The 24592-nt window shown below is 34.3% G+C and overlaps 1 protein-coding gene, 1 non-coding gene and 1 pseudogene across 2 annotated transcripts in view; 2 read left to right on the top strand and 1 right to left on the bottom strand.

Moving 5' to 3' along the window:
* The window catches only part of Cfap47 (cilia and flagella associated protein 47), a 242065-nt gene that overhangs the window by 46413 nt on the left and 171060 nt on the right, over positions 1-24592 (top strand). The window contains exons 19-25 of the mRNA XM_051142600.1: positions 56-133; positions 4373-4517; positions 9143-9237; positions 13584-13725; positions 15801-15895; positions 18581-18740; positions 20201-20396. Of these exons, the coding sequence (XP_050998557.1) occupies positions 56-133; positions 4373-4517; positions 9143-9237; positions 13584-13725; positions 15801-15895; positions 18581-18740; positions 20201-20396 (911 nt within the window). The remainder of the gene's footprint in view (positions 1-55; positions 134-4372; positions 4518-9142; positions 9238-13583; positions 13726-15800; positions 15896-18580; positions 18741-20200; positions 20397-24592) is intronic.
* On the top strand, positions 16767-17553 carry LOC127184589 (N-lysine methyltransferase KMT5A-like; annotated as a pseudogene).
* LOC127186117 (U6 spliceosomal RNA) lies at positions 19163-19269 on the bottom strand. The gene has a single exon (XR_007830347.1). It is a non-coding gene; the product is annotated as a U6 spliceosomal RNA (small nuclear RNA).

Genomic DNA, 24592 nt, shown 5'->3' with positions numbered 1-24592 from the left:
GTAGAAGTATATTTTAATGTAATTTCTACAAAATTTCATATTTCTCTTAAATAAGGTTGATATTCTCCATGCAAATGTAATAGATCTTAGGATTGGTGGATCTGTTGAAATTGCTGAAGTTGAAATTATACCTGTGAGTATGCCACCTGTTCATTTGCTTATTTTATGACTGTGAAGGTTATGCTATATGTACATAGTCAATTAGTGTCTACAAATAATTTTGTATGTGGTAATTTGTATGTGTAATATAAATATAAGTGATGAAACAGAATATTGAAATTTTAAGAATAAAACTTAGGTGTGAGAAAACTTGTTATTAAAATGATTTCATTACGTTCTCATCCTTTATAAGAGATGATCCTTAGACTCTAATGAAAATAAAATGTATCCACAAATTGTACTATGAGATGCAAATGCTCATCTAATGAGTATAAAATAGATACTTCATTGTCCTACTATTGATTGTACTTTTCTGAACTATACTGACATCAGTTTTTCAAATTATTAGCGCTCTCTCCCCATATATACATATATACATATATATACATATATATACACAAACACACACATATATGTATTTTGTGGTTTAATTGGTCTAGTTTTGAGTTATATGAAGTGCATGAAGTATTTGTAGTCTTTGATAAGTTACTTTAATGGAATATTATGTTTCCAATATTTATTTAGGTTGTATGAAACTATACTGTATTTTTGTCACTGCTGCATACTGGTTATTTATTTGAACACACTAAATTAGCATCTTCATTCCATTGTTCCTTCATGTAGTTATTTCAGGATTTTGTTATTGCAAGCACTGTCACATGGCAGGTCATATACATATATTCTGAGGTACAAAAGCTTTTGTGATATAGGGTTTGTTCCTATTTATTTTCACAAGATAATTTATAAAATACCATTTTGCTTTTATTTGTATGGCTCCATATTTCAATGTTCCACATGTAATATGAGTTGCAAAATACTCATCTAATGTGTATAGAATAGATATTTCATTGTCTTATTGTTTTTAATTTTTTGAACTATACTGACATCAGCTTTTCAAATGATTAGCTATACATAACTAGGATTTGTTCTGTTGGTAATGTGCATACATATGGACACTATCTATCTATCTATCTATCTATCTATCTATCTATCTATCTATCTTTCTATCTATGTGCATGTACAAATACACACAGATACATACACACACCTCCCCTTTAAAAAAAAAAGAACATTTCAAAGTAGAAGTTCTGGTCCATTAACTATAAAAAGTTATATTAAACAGGGTGTGGTGGCACACACCTTTAATTCCAGTATTCAAGGAGGCAGAGGCAGGCGGATCTCTGTAAATTCTAGGCCAGCCTGGTCTACAAAGCTAGTTCAGGATAGCTAAGGCTACACAGAGAAACCTTGCCTTGAGAAACCTAGAGGAAATAAAAAGAAACTTACATTAATTATTCAATTCAGGTCTTTATGTTCCTCCATTATTACGTTTATAAGATGTTATCAATCTCTTATACTCTGAAAACTTGCCCACAATAGCAATTATCTTATTATTTTGGGATTATTTTTTATTTCTTTAAATTGTTTCACAATCTGGTGACATTATGATTAAAGTATAAAATATAATGACAGCTTAACTGGCTGTCTCAGTAGCTCAGTGCCAGTCTTGTTTTTACTTGCATAACAAAAATTCTATCAGAATATATTAGTTTCTGCTTCCTATTGTTGATGATGAAAACCATAGATGCACAGATCAGTAGACATTCAGCTAGCCTATTTAAGACTGTGGTAATTATTAAATGAAGAGTGTAAGAGGGAATGGAGGACACTAAGAAAACAAGGACTTCTACATCAACAAGATCAATATAAGAACTGGCAGAGACTGTGTTGGCATATTTTTTAAATCTGTTTCTATTTTTGTATTCCTTACATCTTTTCCCTTCCTTCACCCCAATCCTTTCCAACACCCCAACACTAGGCAGGGGAGAAAGATTATTAGTGGTGAGAAGGTGCATAGTTTTCCTGAGCTAATTCCTGCTGTTCAGGGTCATCGCATTCCTTGGGCCAAGTCGAATCTCCTTTTTAGGATATCTCTGATTTCTCATCACACTGCATCAAGAGCAACCAGGAGCAGCAGAAGGAAGCACCAGCAGCCTTCTTTCTCCAAGCCCCCAGTCTCCCTTTGGGTCTGGCTTTTATCCCCACTGACAGAGACCACGCCCCTGCATGAGGTAGTTCACAGCTGATAAAGATCACTTGCTTTCTCAAGAGGCAACTATGAGTTGTGGACAAACTGGAGCAGCCCCCATATCCCACACCAGGGATGAAAACAAAACCATGTTTACATATAAATCAAAACGTCCACAGAACTGAGCCAGCATGCACAGGGAGGGCCTGCATGGGTCTGCACCAGGTTCTTTGTAGTTACATCATTGCTTCCAGCTTAGTATATTTGTGGGATTCTGAGTGTGTGAATGAGTGGGTGTTCTTGTGCACATTCTTTTCATTCTGTTTGTTGTATCCAACTCTGATGTATTCATTTTTGTCTTATTTTCCTATAATTTATTATTATCCCATGGAAGCCTCTTTATTTTTTAATGAGAGATAGAAAGGGGGTGTATCCAGATGGCGAGGGGTGGGAGGACGGAATTGGGAAGAACTCAGAGGAGTAGATGGAGGGGAAACCATAAACAGGATGTATTATGTGCACAAATAAACCTGTTTCAATAATGGGAAAAAATAAGATCCCATAAAATGTAAACTGTCTTTTCATTTAGTATGGAATACTCTGTGGAAAAATATTCGATGTTAAGGCTTTTATTACTCTAGTTATTCATGCCAAATCCATTTTGCAGCACACTTTATAAATTATAATATGATAGAATGATTTATAGGACTTTATATTGATCTGTGTTTATCAATAAGCCCTTATTATTTTAAAATTCAGATATATAGCTGTCTTTAAAAAATAATTTACTCATCAATTTTGGCACAGATTACCTCTAATTGTAACATTCAGTAGGCTGAGAAAGAATGTACACAAATTAGATACAAGCCTGGACTCTGTATAAAAATCATGACTAAGTTAATAATGATAACAACAACAGTAGTAATATGGCATTTAAAAATGTATTTAGTATCTATGTAGTAAGAGTTATAGCACTGAATTATAGCAATAGTATATAGTATACAGTGTCTTATAGCAATTCAGAATTTTAATCACGTGAACATATAATGAAGAAATAAGAAAAGCAGAGTTATATATTCAGAAAATAACAAAAATTTACTATACGTTTTAAAATTTCTAAATATCTTTGTATAAAAGAGGTTGATCTTAGGTAAATATTTTACCCAATATTATGATACTATTGCCATTATATCTCTTTAATGTTCTGTGTGGTCCTTTTGCTGAAGAATTGTCGTTATAACACCTGTATAATGAAGTACCTTACAGAGGTTTGTGATAAAGTCACATACATTGTGTATGAGCTAGAGTTCACAAACACTCAGTAAACATCCAATGCACATATAGACACGGTCACATAGAAGCACACAAACACATGTCCATATATAAAAAAATGAATCCTATTCTCCCTTAGGAGACTCAAATATGTGAACAGATATTGTGATATCAGAAGGCAATATAGTGTAAGGAATAAGTTATCTCTACCACGGTGTAATTTATCTGAACTTTTTATGGATGCATTACATTATCAGGCAATTACATTTTAAAGAATTGGTTCTTGGGAGTAGAGACACCATGATTAAGAGCTACAGGGGGAAATATCTAATATTAGTTTGAAGTGCAAAATCATAGATAGAGCTTACTGAAATATTAAGTGTTAAGATGAGAAAGGAGCTTAGATGAGACTAGAATACGAGGCACTAAAAGACTTGGACAACTTTATGAATACTGCTGATGAGTTTGGACCTTGTCCTGTTGATAGTGAGGGAAGGCCAAATATAAATCAATAAAGTTTGTGACTTAAGGGAAGGATTTAAGAAATTAAAAATTTAGAGATTTTATTATCATACAGATATAACCCAGTAAAGAGGTTGGAGATGGGGAGCAAGATTAATGTGTTTTGGTATTTTACTTATAGTATATGTTTGAAGAGGGAGATAAAGTTTTTGTTGAGATCTGAATAACAGTTAATTTCCTAGACAAACATAAAAAACAAATTTGATTATACATATTCTTTTTTTTTATTAATTTATTCTTGTTACATCTCAATGTTTATCCCATCCCTTGTATCCTCCCATTCCTCCCCCCCCATTTTCCCATTATTCCCCTCCCCTATGACTGTTCCTGATTATACATATTCTTAAATTGTTATTATACTTTCTAATTATTTCTTTTTTTGCTTTTTAGAATATCTTTAATTTCAGTGGTACCTATGTTGGCACTACAGAAACTTTTCCATTTATGATAAAAAACAGCGGTGTGACGCGTGCCAAAGTGGAGTTCAATCTAAAAGACTTTCCGCTCTTTGCAGTGGATTTTAAGGGAAATGCAGGTATACTTCTTATGCTCTAATAGTACTATCAAGCAGATTTGTATTCTCAAATTTGTTTGCAGTCTTTTTTCTCTATGTTTACTCATGTGTCAGGAATGATGCTTATTTTGTCTTAAATGAAATATGTACCTTTATGAATGTGCTGTATCTTTTTGATTTTGGGAGTTGTAAAACTAAGCATCATGGGCCAAATCTTATTTGAACTTTATCTTATAAACAAAGTTTTATTAGAATATAGATTCATTTGCATATTTCTTATTGATGCCTTCATGGTATAGTAACAGAATTGAGGAGTTGGGTGAGAGATTATTTCTTACAGAGTATAGAATATCTGGTATTTGAACCCTTACAGAAAAAGTATCTTTCTGAGTGATATAGTTATTTCTTCTTCAGTGCATATTTGATAAATTTCAATTATAACATAAATATCAGTCTAAGTCTATAAGGCAACTAAGACATTTTGTATGTTCTTAAGAAGGGACCAGTAAAGTTATATTTCAGAATCTCAGCAACAAGCAGATGAATCTTTCAGAGGATTTAGTTAAATATATTTTAGAAAGTGAATCATATATGGAGTTTAGGACAGTATTAAAAGAAACAAAAACTAGGTGGTACCTGCTATTATCTGTAATCCTGAAGTCGCAAGAAGGAAAAGTACATTGATGATCTAGCAGGTGATGAAATTCTGGTCAGTGAGGCAACTAATAAGTTCTATAGTCACAAAGCAATGGGGCCATTGCTAGAACTGCAGGTAAGAGTGTGAGGGAGTTGTAGAATACATATTTGGCTTTCAACTTCTACTTTTGACTGTGTTGCTGATGCTTTTTAGGAAAGACCTTAATAATGAGAAACAGCAAGTAAGCTTGACTTAACTTGTATTAGAGGAGTCAAGAGTGAGTAAGCCAAGGAAGGTGAATATTAGATCTAGGTGACAATGGTGTCTACCTATAACAGTAGTTGAAGTAATTGTAAAATCAGGCTATTACCATATAGCATGACTGATATAGTAAGATAGTTCCTCTCATGGTGTTAAAGGAATATATATTGGAAAAAAACCTAGTCTAGACTCACTTATCAGAAGTGTGGACATTGATAACTACTACATAACTTAAGGAATTGAAAGTATATATATATATATACAAGGCTATATGTGAAGGAATGGGAGTAAAGTCCTAGTAAGGGGGTAGTGTGATTAGTAGTTGGCCTTTGAGGCCAAGGTTATGAAGGCACATTTGTGGCCTTTTTTTTGAGACAATCTTACTATGTAGACTGTCTTGAAACTTCCTATACAGACCAGGCTGGCTTCAAACTCGGGAGATCATCTGTCTCTGCCTCTCACATGTTGGGATTAAATGCTTTTCGGGACTTTTTATTTTAGAGGCTAAGCAACGCAATGAAAGGATTTATATGTAAGCAGCAGCATAATTAGGCTCGTGGTTTTCTTCTGGAGCTTAATTGAGAGGGTACTGGGGTGAAGATGGGGGACAAACACAGAGGCCACAAGAGTGAGGCTCAGGCAGGGGAACTGGCAATGAGAAAGAAGAGGGTACAAATACAAATGAATGAAATACCTGACCTGACGTTAAAGCAGATGTGAAGGAGGAGGAGGGAATTTCCAAACATCTGGATTTTGACCCCAGACTCCAGATAGCTGAGAGTTCAGTTCATAGTTAACAAGTGCTGGAGTCAGAGAATGATTAAGGAGACACATTGTTTAAGTATCAGATTTAGCTGTACCTAAGACTGATGGGAATATACATGGAATATGTGTTCATTTACTGAAATGTTTTCAAGCACCTTTTAGCTTTTTGACACTTTGTCCCGGATGCCCATAATCAGAAAATCTTCAGGGAGATTTTATTTTAATTTTTTTATTAATTCTTGTTACATCTGTTATCCCATCCCTTGTATCGTCCCATTCTTCCCTTCCTCCCATTTTCCCCTTATTCCCCTCCCCTATGACTGTTCCTGAGGGGGATTTCCTCCCCCTGTATATGCTCATAGGGTATCAAGTCTCTTCTTGGTAGCCTGCTATCCTTCTTCTGAGTGCCACCAGGTCTCCCCCTCCAGGGGACATGGTCAAATATGAGGCACCAGAGTTTGTGTGAAAGTCATACCCCAGTCTCCACTCAACTGTGGAGAATGTTCTGCCCATTGGCTAGATCTGGGTAGGGGTTTAAAGTTTACCCCCTGTATTGACCTTGGCTGGTGCCGTAGTTCGAGTGGGACCTCTGGGCCCAAATCTGCCTACCATAATGTTCTACTTGTAGGTTTCTAGGACCCTCTGGATTCTTCTACTTTGCTATTCTTCAGGGAGAGTTTTGAGAAGCTGCTTGGCAAAGTGCTTTTCTTCCCATAGTTGAGTTGCCTCTAATTCAAACCTCTCTTCAGGACACTCAATTACCCTTTAAAATGCATCTCTGTTTCCAAACCTTTCTTCTTATTTCATCAAGTCTTACATACAAAGATCTGATCACACTTCTCTACTTAAAAAATACTCTTGGTTTACTTTCACAAATAGTAGTGTTTCTAAACACAGGTTGCATATTGTAAACAAAACATAATAATTTAATAGCTGGTAACAAATACTTTCTTAAAATATTCTAAAAAGTTATCTTATAAACATGTTACCAGTCCCCGCTTTCCACAGAACTGTGGAGACATGAACTCAGGTGTCCCATATTTGACCACCTCCCCTTGCTGGGGGGGCCTGGTGGCACTCAAGGAAAGAATAAGCAGACTACCAAGATGAGACTTGATTGCCTATGGTCATACAGTGGGGGAGGAGGCCTCCCTCAGTCTTAGGCATAGGGGAGGGGAATAGGGTTTTCGAAAGTGGGATGGAGGGAAGAATGGGAGGATACAAGTGATGGGATAACAATTGAGTTGTAATCTGAATAAATAAATTAAAAAATATGTTACTAGATAAATGTCTTTGACATATTGTTTTCCAACACGATCCTTTGAATAATTTTTGATGGAGTGACTAGTGAGAAAAGTAATGTTGAGATAATTATGCATCTATGACAATCTAGTAATTGTCATTCTAGTTACTGGTCATTGCCTGCACCATAGATTGTCTTCTGGAGCTATACTATGTCATACATCTCTTAGAATGATACTTCTCTTTTCCCTATACTACTTGAGAACCTATTGTCTTTTATAAACTAGTTGCATCTTTTTTTGACCTGTAGATCATTGATAGTCTCATTTGAATTCCTGTTAAATAGATGGAAACCAATTTGCTTTTTTACTTTATGATTCCAGTTGCCAAATTCTTTGAGGTAGTAGAGGGAGCCATGTACATGTTTTGGTTTTTGTTGGTTTTCACCTTATGGGATATACATATCCCATAGGTCCAATACCATCATATATATTGTTTTAGTGAAATTGTCTATTCTAGTACTGTGTACAAAATCAGTATGAAGTTATAAGCGTAGAAAGAAAAATATACCAGGAAATATTTATTTCATAAGCTGTCTTATTCTATATATATATATATATATATATATATATCATATTTGCTTCTAAATATTGGTTTAGCTCAACAATCTTATAGAAATGTGTCTATCCTAGTTAGCTATTCTTTGCTGTTTCATATTGGTATATTTTCCCAGACCATAAAATTTGTAATATTAATATATAGTTGTTATTTGTTTCATGGTTTTCCAATATTGGATCAAGGGTAAATGAATTTGAGATATGATGGGTGAAATGGAAGTTACTGAGTTTGATTTCCAGATAGAGACAATTAAAATTATTATTCTTGGATTAATGTAACTGTTATGAGGAAATTAGATTTTACAAATTGTTTAGTCTAAGAAGAGTGATTCCAGTGCAACTTCCATTTGATCTTTCAGCAACTGATTTCTGTGTTACAACTGTATTTTTACCTAGTATCTTTATTCTTGCATTAATTCCATTTTGACAAGATTATTTTTGAAATTGTTTGCCTTCTTATATGGTATTAGTTTTTAATGACAAATATTCCATGAGACCTATTTTATTTTTGGGTAGCCATAGTTAATACTAATTCATCACATGTGTGTGTTTCTGAAAGGAAGTTTTTCCTTAAAAATAAATGATGAACAATTGAAATAATTGGTGTGTTTTTTGCAAATTTGTGAATTTTTGGGTTTTCCTGCTTCCCCTTCATTACATAGGTCATTTTGGAGCTGCTCTGAGACCTATGACTAAGTCAGTTGTTTGACTTTACTCTTTATTCATTTCTACATTAATCAGAATATTATTGTATTTACAGAACTTTGGAAGAATTTGAAATTTTTTTATGATTTATTTCCTTATTCTACATTGCATATTTGTGTATAACATTTGGTATTATAAACTTGGTATTAAGAATCATTGTTCAATTAAAAATTTAATACAGCTTTACTCTTAGGTATTTCAATACTTGCATTTTGATTTCTTTTTTTTTATTTATTTTTTATTAATTTATTCTTGTTACATCTCAGTGTTTAACCCATCCCTTGTATCCTCCCATTCCTCCCCCCCCCCCATTTTCCCATTATTCCCCTGAGCACTATAATGACATCTTAGGGATTCACATTAAATAATACTGCTATATATGTGGATAGGTTTTATATGTGGTTTTTCTTCTTTTATAGGAGAGTGCAATAATTCAGAATTTCCTAATATGTATGCAGTAGAGGTAGAAGAAGGCACATCTGTGGAATGTTGCATAACATTTTCTCCTGTAGAAGTAAGTTCAGTTTTCTGTTACTCATGTTATTGAAGAATAATAGTGCAATTACCAATGAACTATTTAAGAATCTACCAGGTGTCATCTAAGTTCTGTTTTGAATAGACCTTATTCTGATGAGTGACTATAACTAGCTATAACTTTTAACTCATTAATATAATTACCAGTTATGTCTACTTCATGAAGAACTATGGTTATGCTGTCTTTGCTGTACTTACTATCAAATGTGAAGTGTGGTGTGTTGCCACGGAATGACAGGTTTAAGCTAACCAGAAACTCACTTATATTCAGGCTATGTTGTGCTTTGTAATTATATTTGAAGGTTCCTCATGGATTCATTATCTGAAATTCCCCAAATACGTTGCAAACAATTAAAAGACATTGTTGCTATGTTTCTTAGCTTATATTGTGCCTGTGATGTCTAGTTTTAATTTTAAATTGGTAAAAACAATAAAAAACCCTTTATTGGAATGTGCCCATAAGGAAGTAGTATCACTGGATAAGTTTATAGCATAAGCTGTTGTATGCTTTTGTTTCAGATTTCTGAAATATAAATAATATGGAGAGACCTTCTTTTTGACAACTATAAGATTTATAAATCAAAAGTAAAACAACAAAGCAATGTAGCTAAGTTCATTTCTTGTAACCAGTAAATACAGAAAATGTTTTACTAAATGAAAGTAATAATTGTTCTTTCATCCACAGTAATGTTAGCTAGTGTTTTCATTATGCAAGTCTTGTTTAGGCAACCACATTGTTTAGATATCATGGATTCAGTTCACTTGTTATGTCTAGAAGACACTATTCAGCACCCATCCTGGTTCTATGCTACTTATATTTACAATATTCCCTGAGTCTTAAGTACTATGATGGCACTGTAGGTGTACCATTTGTGAGAGTGGGCACATCATGGTCACTTACTCTTGATTTTGGCCAGTTGTGGCTTATTGTAGTTGTCTATGTCTGCTAAAAATTAACCTTTGAAAAAGAGTGAAAATTACATTTACCTCTGGGTATAAGGATAAATATCTAAATAATAGTTAGTTATATTGGTTTAAGAAGATGGCACTTGTAGCTTCACTTTTAGGTTCTACTACTCCCCAGCCATAGATACTTAGCTAGATTTACAATACCAGATAGGAATTCCCTTTTATTCAACATGCCCTTAAGTCCAATTAGACAAGTGTTGGTTACCTCTGTGAAAACAGTGCAACTATTGCATAACTGGCTATATCATACTGGGCTAGTCATTGCGGTTAGTAGGCTTTATGTCTGGGTAGCACTACTGATTACCTTTCTGCTTTAGCTTCTTTCATAGTATCTTTCATTACTAAGAGAACTAGTCCTCAGAGGGGAGACTTTCAGGTCAGTTTCAGCTTTATTCTGCCGGGTTCTGTTTCTGAAGTATGCAGTGTCTTCAGCTATAGTCTTACCTTCAAGTTCTGGTAGGGAACCAAAGACAGGGGCAACCACTTATGTTATTTTGGGAATCTTTGGGTATCCCCTGACCAACAATTTGACAAGAGTTTCCCTTTACCTGGTATTAAGGTTTCTGTTAGTGTGTGGGTCTCAGGCGATGCATTTTAGCTCCACTGGCAGTATTCTATTTAAACTTTCTCCCTTCCCCCACCTGTCTTTCTCACTTTCTTTAGCTTTCTCTGAATGTGTGATATTTTTTTCTTTCATTTGTACACACACATGCAGTTTTGTGTATGTACATATATACACATATGTATTTTAATTAAGCTTATAAGGTAATACTGTGACTTTTAAAAACATCCTTAATTGTAATTAAGAGATCACTCATAGGGACTAGAGAGATGATATATTTAGTGGTTTAGAGTATGTGTTGCACACAAGGAAGAACTCATTTCAATTTTTAGCACCGACATGATGACTCACAAATATTTATTTCTAACTCATGTTCTGGGGCATCCAACACACTACTGGTGTCCATGGACAGCAGACACAGGTGATACACATGCATACATGCAGGCTAAATATTCAAAAATGAGAGAGAGCGAGATTGCTCATTGAACTTGGAGTTTTCCTATTAAGTTAGACTGTTTGGCCACCAAATCACAGTGGTCCTCCTGTCTGTAATTCCCGTTTTCTAGGATTACAGATATTTACCTCACATGTGATTTTATATGAGCTCTGGTTATCCAAACTTAGGAAGATATGCTTGTACAACAAAGACTTTACCAATTGAGCCACCTTATCCATATCATTGAAACTGTTATATATTTTAAAGTAAATCTACATTTAAATTTAATTTTCTCTATAATGGATATATTCATAAAATTATTTTACTAAAGTGTGCTAGATAGTTTTGTATCACATTGACAGAAGCTAGTTTCATGTTGTATGTGGGGACCTAAGTTGATAAAATGCCCCAACTAACCTGGCATGGGAGCATGACTTTAGTGCATTTTCTTGGTTGATGTTTGATGTTGGAGAGCCTAGCTCACTGTGGGTGGCAGGCAGGGTTCCTGGAGTGAATAAGAAAGCAAATTGAATAAGCCACAGAAATAAAACCAGTAAGTAGTACTCTTCCATAGCCTTCTTATGAGCTCCTATGTCCAGGTTCCTGCTCTGACATCTTCCCACAGTGATGGACTGTGATATGGAGCTATAAGCTGAAATAAACCCTTGCATTCCCAAGCTGCTTTTAGTCCCAGTGTTTTCTCAAACAGCAGACATCCTACCTCAGACATTAAGGCTCACAGAAAATCAGAAATACATCTAATAATCCAGTTTTAGTTGCACAAAGTTGTTGAGTAAGTATATATGCAAAATATTTGTACTCAAATTCGTAAACACTATCAACAGTGACAAATTGTGCATCTTTTCCTTTAAATTTATGATGAAACTGTACTGATGCTAGAAATTGATTATAGAGTTAAGTTATATACTTATAATTCTGTGGAATTCCTTAATTTGGTAAATGTTCTGAATTATTTGTTTACTGCCTTTTTATAAGGAAATTTATACAAATATATTGTAGGGTAATTCAGTACAACTATAAGAATAATATATCTTTAATTAGTGTACTCCTTGAGATTTGTTTAGAGATACTTGCAGAAATAGATTTTCATGTGTATGAGTGTTTTGAAATGTCATTAAAATAACACATGCCTCTGTTTTTTTTTACACTTCTCAATGCTGTTATGAGAACAGATTGTTTACATAAGATTTCATGGCAGGAGATGGAATTGGCAGTGGTATGGTCAGATACAGTTAAATAAACTAAAAATGAAAACCCATATGTTTTTCATAACCAGGGTAATGTGAATCAACAGATCTGAAAGGATGCACTAGATTATGTCCTTAAATACCACTTTGTTGTCATGATCTTGGGGAATTTTCTTACTCCAAGTTTAAAATACGTGTTTTTGTTTTTTTCCTTCTACTGTTTACGTCTAGAAACTTATCAAGGGAACAGTGGGCAGTGCTTTGTGTGTCTGTGTATTGTGATTGTGCAAACATTTTTAGTAGCATTTAGTATTGTTACTTTTGTTTAAGCAATGGGTACAGATGAGAAATGGTACCTGTTGTGATTTTTTTCCTTTTTGATTTACATTTATTTATTTATAGTATGTTGTGTGTCTGGAGATCAGAGAACAACTTGCAGGAGTCATTTGTCTCCTTCCACCATTGGGTCCTGGGGATTAAACTAAGGTCATTAGCCTTGGCAGCAAGCATTTTTATGCTCTGAACTTTCTCACTGGGACACATGCTGTGATTTCAGTCTCCACTTCCTTGATGTTTGATGAAACATGTCTTTGCTTATGCTAATGTGTCACTGTGTACATATCTTCTCTGAATTGTTTTTCCCCTACTTTCACTTATATTTTCATTATCTAGATCATTTTATACATGATCTTAGAATCTTATTTGTATATTTTTAATACTAGTTAAAATTTTGGTGAGAAATTTGTTTTGGCCATTTTATGTCCCGACATACTCCTTAACAGAATAGATGCTTTTAATTTTTTATGATACAAATTAATAATTTTCTCTTTTAGGAATGCTATACGTGGTTTAGTAGTTAAGAAATCCTTGCCTATCCAATGATAACAAAGACTTTTCTTTATTTTTCATGATGTTTTCATTTTAATAGTTGTATATTTGGTTTATTTTTAATAAACAGGCTTTTAAAAAACAATTTACCTCATGGTTTTGGAGACTTATTTTTCACATAGTAAATAATATATCCTTAACTTTATTGGATAAATGTTTCTTAATGCCTCAAGGTAATTTTAGTTTGAAAAAGGTAATTTTGGTGCATCAACAGTATCAAAGCCCTCAAAGTTATAAATATTTTTTCATTTTTCTATTGACAGGTAGCAACATATGACTTTAGCTTTCCTGTCAATATTAATTCCTTTAAGGCTTCAGAGCTCTACTGTGAATATTTGTCAAAGAAAATGATGCTGATACCAAGAGTATCACCACTTATTCCACCATGTTTTGTTCAAGCTACTGGTATGTAATATGTAATAGTCAACTGAGTGCATTTACACTTAGTCAAAGATTTACACTTAATACCTAAATGTAAAAAAATACACCAGTGTCATTTTTAGTTTTCAAAATTTGGAATAATAAGTTAAATCCATACTCAATTTCTTTATATGTGACTGAAATCATGAATATATGAGTTGGTATCTTGATTAACAGTACAAATATATCCATATTTGACTCTTTCTGAAAATAATAGAATTAAAGTGAGCCAATGTGATGTTTTAAAATTAAATCAACATATAAATTATTAAAACACAAAGGTTTTACCCAAAGTAAAATGAAAAAGACAACTTTTCTTAAATATTTCCTGTAAGTGGAAGGAATTTTTAAAGGATAACTAAATATTTTTAAGCATATTAAATATTTAAATTACTTCTTGAATATTTTCTTGTCCATGATCTAAAAATATTTAAATATAAAACTTGTACACTCTTCAATATTTACTTTTGAAAAGCTTTAGCTTTACTGCTTATATGTGTTGACGCTTATTTTTAAATTATATTTTTGGTATTTACTGCCTCTACCTTCTTTCTCTACCCAAATCCTTTCTGACACCCCAACACTAGGTATGAAAGAAAGAAAGTTAGTGGAGAGAGAGGGTGTAGACCTCTTTACTTCTCCTGGCTGTTTAGCGTTGATTAAAGTGTGTGTGTGTGTGTGCGTGTGTGTGTGTGTGTGTGTGTGTGTGTGTGTGTGTGTGTCTGGGAGCCCTGTTCACCAAGCATTCTTTTTGCAGCCCTCTCCGCATTAGTTTCCTCCAATTTGCCACCTTTTTTTCCTCTGTCTATTGTCTCCAAACCAACACACACACACACACACACACACACACACACACACACACACACACACACACACACACTCTCAATAATGCATTTTTAATGTAGGTAGGGGTTGGTCTGAAAAATTAGGCCTTTAAAATTTAGTGTTTCAGTTTCCTCAGAAAATATTGTTCTAGAAATTTGTCTCAGGGAGACTTTGTTTAACTTTGTTTTATTAAAATTAGTCTTTCCAGATGATAATGGAATATGTCAAAACGAAACTGTTAGTAATTTAGATAGCATTTTTTCCGGTTATACCATAAATTATTTCTAATCTCAAAATGGAAAAGCCATTTTGTATGTGATTCTTGTTTTGGATCTACTGTTCTTAGTGTTTCTCATGACTGGCATTGGGCATGATACAGTGGAGCAAAATATTAGTAAGATTCTCCTTTCTCATATATTCTAACCCCTTGCTAAAGCATCCATTAATTTAATTGATATAATGAAACACATATAAGCTAAATATACTTATAGAATTACAAACTGGCTTAAACTCATATATTAAACACTTAGGAAACCTTATTTTTTGTTATTAAGAATTTAAATGATTCAGAAGTAAGATTAAAGAGGCAAGAGAGAGAAAAGATAAAAATTACCCTCTGTGTGTTTTTTAAAAACATAAATCTGTATTCCTACATTTCTGGAGAATAGCCATTTACTCAGTAAGTTTGTCAACTATTTATTTTCCCTGCAATCCAATAGTGTTTTGCTTCTCCATTTTTGCATGATTTATACTTCAGTATGGAGATCAAATTGGTACTACTTGTCCTTTCTTTTTTTTTTAAGACTTATTTATTATGTATATAACATCCTGCTTGCATATGTGTCTGCTCACCAGAAGAGGGCACGAGATCTTATTATAGATGGTTGTGAGCCACCATGTGGCTGCCGCGAATTGAACTCAGGAACTCTGGAAGAGCATCCAGTGCTCTTAACCTCTGAGCCATCTCTCTAGACTTGTCCTTTCTTATTTCAATATTGAGTATATTTTATTGTTATTGTGTTGTTTTACATGTAGTATGTTACCACTAAAAATTTATAAAATGAAGATTTGTATGTATGGAAACCAAGGTATCTTAGAATGTTTGAAATGGAATTTTATTTTTGACTAGATTATAAGAAAGTGACAAACCTAACTTTCTTATCATTTCATTTTAAAAATAAACTAGAGTCCACATTCTGTTTATTAATATTTTATACATATCTTTTCTTTTAAAGTGCTGCGAGCACCATTGGAATTATCTAGCACTGTGTTTGTCTTTAAAGTTCCATTATTTGAGCTTCAACATAATAATGAGATCACAAGAATTCAGGTATATAGATAATTAACATGCTTTATAACTCATAATTATTTGGTAATTTCTGGTATTCACTTAATTGATTAGAAATGGTTTGAACTATTGGTTATTAGTAATGTACCATATTTAGCATATTTGGAGCAACGATACTGAATTTTATAGAGAATAGTACATATAGATACATATATGCATATATTCTTTAGGTATATATGTATAGGATATACATACATGAATAATACATAATAGTTATATACTTTCAGTTTGAATTATTGCTTACTAGTAATGTACCATATTTATTTAACATATTTGGAGCAACATCACTGAATTTTATAGAGAATAGTACATATAGATACATATATGTATATGTTCTTTAGGTATATATGTATATATACATATATAAATAATACATAGTAGTTATATATTTTCAGAGCTCAAGCTTAGCAAGTTGGCCCATGGACTTTTGGGAGTTCTCCTCTTATTACCTTCCATCACACTGTAGGAGCACAGGATTATAGATGAGCATGATTTAATATGGCCTTTTGTCAGGCACTGGGGATTTGAAGTCATATTAATCATGCTTGTTATACTAGCACTTTATCCTTTGAGCCATCTTTCAAGCTCCCCTAAAAATAACTTAAAATTTTATCACTATGAGTGTCTATTCATGATATGTCTATGAGAGCATGCATTCCATGGCATGTATGGAGGTCAGAGGATAACTTCATACAGTTGATTCTCTTCTCCTTTTACTGGAAGCAGGTGCCATGGGCTACCACTGGTACTTCTCTGGGGGCACTTACGCAGTGCTAGTGTCAGTGGCAGCAGCTGCAGCAGCAGTAGCAGTAGTGACAGTGTGTTTGCTGGGCAGTCAAAGATCTACACCTACATGAGTCTTAACAAATGTTCCAGAATGTGCTCCCCACTTCAGCTGCACATCATGAGGTTAAATGCAAGTGGAAGCCATTAGCTGGAATGTACAGGAAAGGAGAAGAAAAAAAGAATGCTGGGAATGCTATCTGATGTGCCCTGAAGTCTGATGAGCAAAAGATTAAAGATGCTAGGAGAGGTCCTCTGGCACCTTTTCCAATCCCAAAATCAAAAGCAGCAGAAGGGAAAAAGTCTGAAGGGAAAATACAGCAGAATACAAAACTCACAGATTTCTACCTGGTGCCAAGGTGCTCCAAGAAGGGCAAAGCTGAACTGCAGTCTGAAGAAAGGAAAAAAAAATGGATGTGCTGATTGTCAGTTGACAGGAAGAAGGCATGAGGATTGATCTCACTGATGGCAGAGGCAGAGGTGTGATTGCCACCACGAATTTCTCCTGGGGAGACTTTGTGGTAGATAACCATGAGGACATCATTGAGATCAACTGTGCCAGGAATCAGAGGTTCTGTATGCCAAAGACCCCTGCCATGGCCTGCTACATGTATTTTCAATATCTGAGCAAAACCTACTGTGGATGCCACTTGAGAAATGAAGCACCTGGGGAGATGGATCAATCACATTAAATGTGGGAATTGCCAGACCAAACTAAACTGCATGATATCGATAGCATGCCTCACCTCATCCTTACCATGGCCATTGAAGGCATTATAACTGGGGAGGAGCTCCTGTGTGACTATGTTCACTGCAGCAAGGCCTTCATCAAAGTCTAACCTTGGCTTAAGGATTAACTATGTGGCCTCCCTGCCATTTTGCCTCCTTCAAAGGACATAGTGTTTTCAAAGGGAAATGTTTTTTTTTTCACACACACTTACTGTTAGTTCATTACTTCAAATATTTTTTAAAAGTACTTTAAGATGCCTTTCATTTAATATTTAAATATCTGTTGTAGGTCTCCAAAGTGTACTTGAATAGAGGGCCTTATATTACCCAACTTTTAGATTCTAGGTGGGTTTTTTTGGTTTGTTTTATTTTTGTTTTCTACTTATTTTCATACCTTTTTGCATACAAGCTGAACATTTGTGCTTTGAGTGCAGTTTAAGAGTACACATGTTTTAGAGAATGGAGCTGACCGAGATGAAAGCCACACCCCAGGTGCAAGGACAATCAGCGTGTAAGGTTACTGCTACCACCTATGTATAGCCTGCATTGGATGTCTCCAAGTTCTCTCTTCAGCATCTTGACAGGCATACACTTTGAACTGTATGTATATTTTTAAACAAAAGTTTCACAGTAAGCTAGACCTCTTTGCTTTTTCCAAGCTCTCTTTGCTTTTTCCAAGCTCTCTGAGGCCACGGCTCAGAGGCGCTGTCAGAAACAGACTGCAACCACAGGCTTTTGCTTTTCCAGGCACCTCTCAGCACCAGGGCGGGCAGTAGGTCTAGAGGTACGAAAGAAAAAGCAATAGGGAAGGTGTCCTGAAACTGCATTAGTTCTCTATAGAAATGTGTATGCTGAGTTCATTTGCAAAAATAATAATAAAAAACCCACAGAAACATTAAAAAAAATCAAAAAAGGAAGAAACCCACCCTCACTGGAAACACATTATATGTAGATGAGATTTGAAGGGAGTGAAATGCCTCAGTGTTTTTTTGTTTGTTTTCCTTCTTGGGCTATTTTATTTTTATCTTTTTGGCTTTGCTGGCTGCTTTGTGTAGAGAAGAGATGAGATGGCACTCTAGTCTAACTAATCTTGTTTCTAAAAACTAAATTTTATACTGCATTTATTATTAAAATTATTCTTGTGTGTATGAACAGGATCTTGTTTTATTTAATATCTCCAAAAAAACTGTTCAGTGGTCTTTGGATATTGGCAGTATTGACTTATATTTCAAAAATGGCATATTCAAATTTACTGCACTGATTGGAAGTCTGAAACCAAATGAAAAGTATACTATTTCCATACATTTCTGCCCAAGTAAGTATTTTTCATTTAAAAAAATATATTCAGATTTTTAATGTGTAGTAGTGTTTTGCCTGCATATTTGTGTGTCTCTGAGGCCTGCTCAGGACAGAAGCAAGGTGGGGATCTGCTGGAACTCGTTGTGAGCTGCTATGTAGGGACCAGAAATTGAGCCTAGATCCTACTGCTGAGCCATCTCTCCAGTGGCCCTGACAGCCTTTTTTTTTTTTTTTTTTTCTTTCAGATTTTAAAACTTTTTTTTAACTTATTTTTTTATTAATATATTCTTGTTACATCTCAATGTTTATCCCATCCCTTGTATCCTCCCATTCTCCCCCCCCCCCATTTTCCCATTATTCCCCTCCCCTATGACTGTTCCGGACGGGGATTACCTCCCCCTGTATATGCTCATAGGGTATCAAGTCTCTTCTTGGCAAAAAAATATGGAACGCTTCACGGATTTGCGTGTCATCCTTGCGCAGGGGCCATGCTAATCTTCTCTGTATCGTTCCAATTTTAGTATATGTGCTGCCGAAGCGAGCACCTGACAGCCTTTCTTAATCTTCAAAGCTGAGAGAATTTCCCTCAGCATTCTCCTTTTTCAGTAGTTCCTTACGATTCTTCTGGCAGTTTGTAATGTCATCTTCATATTATATATATATCATAAGGTATTAGCAGCTTTTGTTAAAGCATTGGAAATAACAGAAATGAGCTTATTAATAAAAATAGAGATAAAAAATATGTTTATTACTTTTGTCATTCTATTTCTTTTTCCTGTGGATCTAAGCACACAGTAAGTTCTTTTGGAATCTATTGTTATTTTGTCTCCTTTTCAATTCTTCATATGGCAATGATAAATTAAATTTGCAAAGAACTAAGAAATATGAGTGACTGTATAGCATTAAATGTGAGGTGTGGATTGGAGAATGTTCATACATATCAAGAATATCTGGAACTGTGCTTTTTGAAAGTTTATTTGATACTTTACCTATATTTAGCAAGATCTTCGTGTAGTATAATGAAATTGCTTTAGAAATTTGGGAATATTTAATTGTTTGTGGAATTGAAGACCATCTCTCATGTGACTTTTACTGTCTTTTCCTTCTTTTATAATCATTGACTTTAGTAGCATGGAGAAAATAATTTTAATAAATGTTTTTAAAACAAGTCCAGTTATACTCCTTCCATGTATTTATTTTCCCTTATGTAGTAAACATCTCTTCCCCAGTGTTCATTTCCCCCCATATAGTAGACATTAAAAAGATTTCCTGCATCTCTAGACAAGGTATACTTGAATACACATTCTTTTTGCAATAAAACTTTATTTAGTCTTTGTTTTTCTTTGGGCTTCATTGTTCCTGGGTAAACTACTCTGCCCTACTGAGCTGTAATATCATATTACATTTATATAGTAACGCTTACAGTATATACCTTTTTGTATCTAAACTAATCTATAGCACTTTTTCTTTTTGTAGAGGAGCCCATAACATACCTAGCTGATGTTGCTATACGTTTAAATGATAACTTATTTGACTTTAGAACATTACATCTGATTGGAGAGGTACAAGTACCAAAGATATTTTTTGATCCACCATTTATATGTTTTACCCCTGTTCCTTTGGATACCACAGCTGGCGTGGATATCAAAATTTTGCCACAAAACTATTTCAGGTAAGTCCTTAATATGAATTTTCTACAACATCTTCTTTATGTATGTAATTTTTTTGTATCTGTGCTATGTGATAATTATATGCCATATCTGACTTCTTGCTATAATTGTTAAGCACTATTAAAGCACTTAATTATAACTTACATTTAAGGAACTAAAAAATAGAATTTGTATTTATTTCTTTTCTTGCTTAAAATTTTCTGTGTAAAAGATACAATACAAGTTTTGTGCCTTGAAACAATTATTTGATACCCCAAACAATATCAATTTATTGTCTTGGATTTATATGGATTTATATATTATTATTATTATTATTTATTTATCTAGGTTTGTTTAGCTGCATCTTTTGTTCAGTATCTGAACAGGCAGGAAAATATATATAAACTGCAGCTTCAAATTATTCTGTATCTTAGTTCTCTTCCAAGGTCTTAGGTTGTAAATCAGAATTAATTTCCATTTAATTATAAACGTAAGACAATAGTTATTGATTGGGCCACATCAATCTCTTAACATTCATCTTCAGGTCCTAGGCCTGGTCATATGTGTACCCTGTGCTCCAAAATGTATCAACTATCAAATTTTTCCTACTACCTCCAAGCTTATTTACTATCAGATAGCATAATCTACATGATACCAGATCAGAAATGCTTTGAGACTTGGGCTGTAAGCAGAGGGAAATGCACTGGTAATTGTTATAATTAATCAACATTTGAAGAAAATGTATTTTCTTTTATCTTAAGGCATGTTATTTTATATATTTTAAAATGATAGCGCTACCATTAGTTTTAAATGTCTTTTCCTGGACCCATATATACTTCAGATTTGTATTGAGATATTTTACTGTGTGGAAGGGGTAGTCAAAATTTCCCTTTTAATTCACTTTAGCATTTATATATTTTTAAAAATAGTTTAATTGTGAGTATGATTTCAGATTTTTATAACTTACACGTGACTATAACTCTTAGAGTTATTTAATAATTTTTATATCTTGTATTTTTGTTTCTTAAAGTCTATCACATGTGAAATTAATATTACTTTTCACTTTTATTTTGGTTGTGATCACAGCAAATAATTGTTAAAATGTAGAAAATATAAATGGTAGGCAAGGTTGTATATGGATGCAATCTCAGAACATATAAAGCAGCATTTTGAGTAGAAGGCCAATATAGAGTCCGTAAAAAAATGTCTAACAACCAGATAGCACAATTGAAATATTGAAAAAAATGATAGCTATGGTATATGAAAAAGTTAAAAATAGAATATAAGTAGCTTTTTAAAAATGAATAATGAAATACCAAATGCTATAATAGTATTATTCAAACACGAGCTCAAGTAAACTAGTTGTGGTATCACTCAGTATTATTACCATTCTAAATAATGCTGTGTAAAGCGTGATGTTTGCATAACTCACACTCCAAGAATCTCTCTCCATAGCCTTACCAGGCATTCGGGTTCTCCTGTCTCAGTTATAGCAGAAAAAAAATTGAGCCAGAGACAAGAACACTTAAAAATTGTAATGGGGCTCTTTCTTCAAGGACAAATGGATAGAAGCAGGTGTGCAGGTGCAAGTCTTAAATCTCATCACTCAGCATTTGAGAGGCAGAGGCAGGGAGGTCTCTGTGAGTTTGAGGCTAGCCTTTAAACCTAGCAAATTCTAAGCTAGCCAGAACTCTATGGTTAGGATTCCTTGGTGGCCTGGAACTTACTTTCTGGACCAGACTGGTCCCGAACTCAAGAGATCAGGCCACTGAGCCTCTAGAGTGCTGAGGATCAAACATGGGTATGACATGCCGCAGCCATTATTTTTATCCATAATACTACTAATATTGACTGTAATGTACAGTGAATTTATCAACATTTGTTTATACATTGTATATGTACACAGTTCCACTAGTACCTAAATTAAGAGTGGGGCAAGTGAGTCATCTGTACGTGCAGCCAATGCAGTTATCTGTTTCCAAAATGTTTGTGCCATTTTTAAAAAACCCACCAAAAGTAAATGAGAGCTCTAAATTCTGTTTTTATGGCCTTCTGTGTCAATCACTGAAAATTATTAAAATGGGTAATATAATCCACCAGTATTTTCTCAAATAGTCTTTGTTTTGCTTATGTGGAGACTAGTATGTTTATCATTGTTTAGTAAATTGATCTTTTTGTCATTACTAAAATGATTCAGGTTTTTGGGATTACTATTAGGTAGTTTATCTTTAATTGTATCTTTAAGTATATTTATGTTTAAATGTGTTTTTTATAGTAATATATATATATACACACATATTTATTTATATATCATTTAATATATACCAGAGTAATATTTTATTTATTTATATTTTTAATACATCTGGAATTGCTGGTTTTCTTTATGTATAAAGCTTTGAAAAAATGTTTATGTTGCTTGTTTTATATCCTGTCACTGAGGACTGGGAAATATGTCCCCCTCCATAATCAGCTGGGAGGAAAGGGTTAATTTCATCATCTAGTTTGCAGTCCATTATACAGGGAAGTCAGGGTGGGAATTCTTTAAGATTCTGGAGGCAGGCTCTAGTGCAGAGGCCCTGGAAGACTGCTGCTTATTCGCTTGCTCCCTATTACTTGGTCGGTCTTTATCTCTTTATATTCTTCTTTCATGTAATATACTTAGACCACAGCTTTCCTTTCCTCTATTCTCCCAGCCCCGCTTCAGAGCTTTCCCTCTTTCTAGTCTTCCCAGTTCCTCTAACCTCCCCTCTCCCACAGACCTACTGCTCTTCTCCCTTCAGAAAAGAACAGGCTTCCCAGTTACATCAATCAAACATGACTTAACAAGATACAGAAAATCTAGGCACAAACCCTTATATCAAGGCTTGATGAGACAAGCCAGTAGGAAAAGGGTACCAAAAGCAGGCAAAAGAGTCAGACAACCCCCACCCTGCCCCCACTCTTAGGAGTCCAATAAAAATACCAATATAGACAAACATAACATATATTCAGAGGACCTAACTCATACCCATGCAGGGTCCATGATTTGTCTTTTCAGTCTCTGTGAGCCTCTATGAGTCCTGATTAGTTGATTCTGTGGTTTCTGTTCCCTTGGTATCCTGGACCCCTCTGGCTCCTTCTGCAGTGTTCCTGGAGCTCTGGCTAATATTTGGCTGTGGGTCTCTGCATCTGCTCCCATCAGCTGCCAGACGAAGCCTCTCTGATGGTGATTGGGCTAGGTACCAATCTGGCCTTCTGGCAGACATGACCTGTGGTTGGGCAAGTGGTGTCTCTCAGCCTTCTTTCTTTTATGACTCAGGACCACATGATCTGGCTGGCACTACCTACAGTTAGCTGGACACTTTGATATTAATCATCAGTCAAGAAAAATGCCTACAGAACAATATTTAGAAGCATAATCTAGATTAATATTCTTTTTTCTTATATGACCCTAGCTTAAGTTAAGTTGACATTTAAGACTAGCCATAATATCCTGGCCTTGTGATAAGAATGGGCCAGACATCACATGGAGGAAGTGGTGGCTAGAAGATATACACTATACCTTTAAAAACAACAAATTTAAAGTTTCAGGTTTTCTTTGTATTCTGTCCTTTTTTTTTTTTTTGTGATCTTCAACATCCTTTCTCTGATCTAATGTATCCTTACAGGTTAACATGATTGCTTTGTACATTCAATTTTTAGATTTATTTATTTTTATGTGAATGTTTATAGATACATGTACATATATATGCATATATATCCACATACATATACATATCAACACACATTCATGTAAAAATAAGTGAATATACTTGTTTAAACTAATATATATCTACACATGTATATATGCACATATGCACATATATATACACCTGTACTTATATATGCAGGCGCCTTCAGAAGCCGAAAGAGTGTGTTGGATGCCCTAGAGCAGGCACTAATAGTGACTGTGAGCTACCTGATACCAGTCTGAGAAATGAGCTCTGGCCTCTGCAAGATCCATGAGTGTTCTTAACTGCTGAGGCATCTCTACAGTCTCCCTATATGCAAATTGTTTGAGGTCAATAATTTTGGTAGGGAGAGTGAGGAAACTGAGGATGGAGGAAATTATGCATCATTACTTTTAATGTATAACATATTATACAGGCTAATGTTCTGGTAGTGCATCTTTACTTTGTCTGCAGAGTGGGTCTCGACTGTCTCAATAATATATCCTAGAAAGACAATTTCACTTGTCTAC

Source organism: Acomys russatus, chromosome X, assembly GCF_903995435.1.
Source record: "Acomys russatus chromosome X, mAcoRus1.1, whole genome shotgun sequence".
Lineage (NCBI taxonomy): Eukaryota > Metazoa > Chordata > Mammalia > Rodentia > Muridae > Acomys > Acomys russatus.
This window is presented reverse-complemented; position numbering and strand designations above follow the sequence as displayed.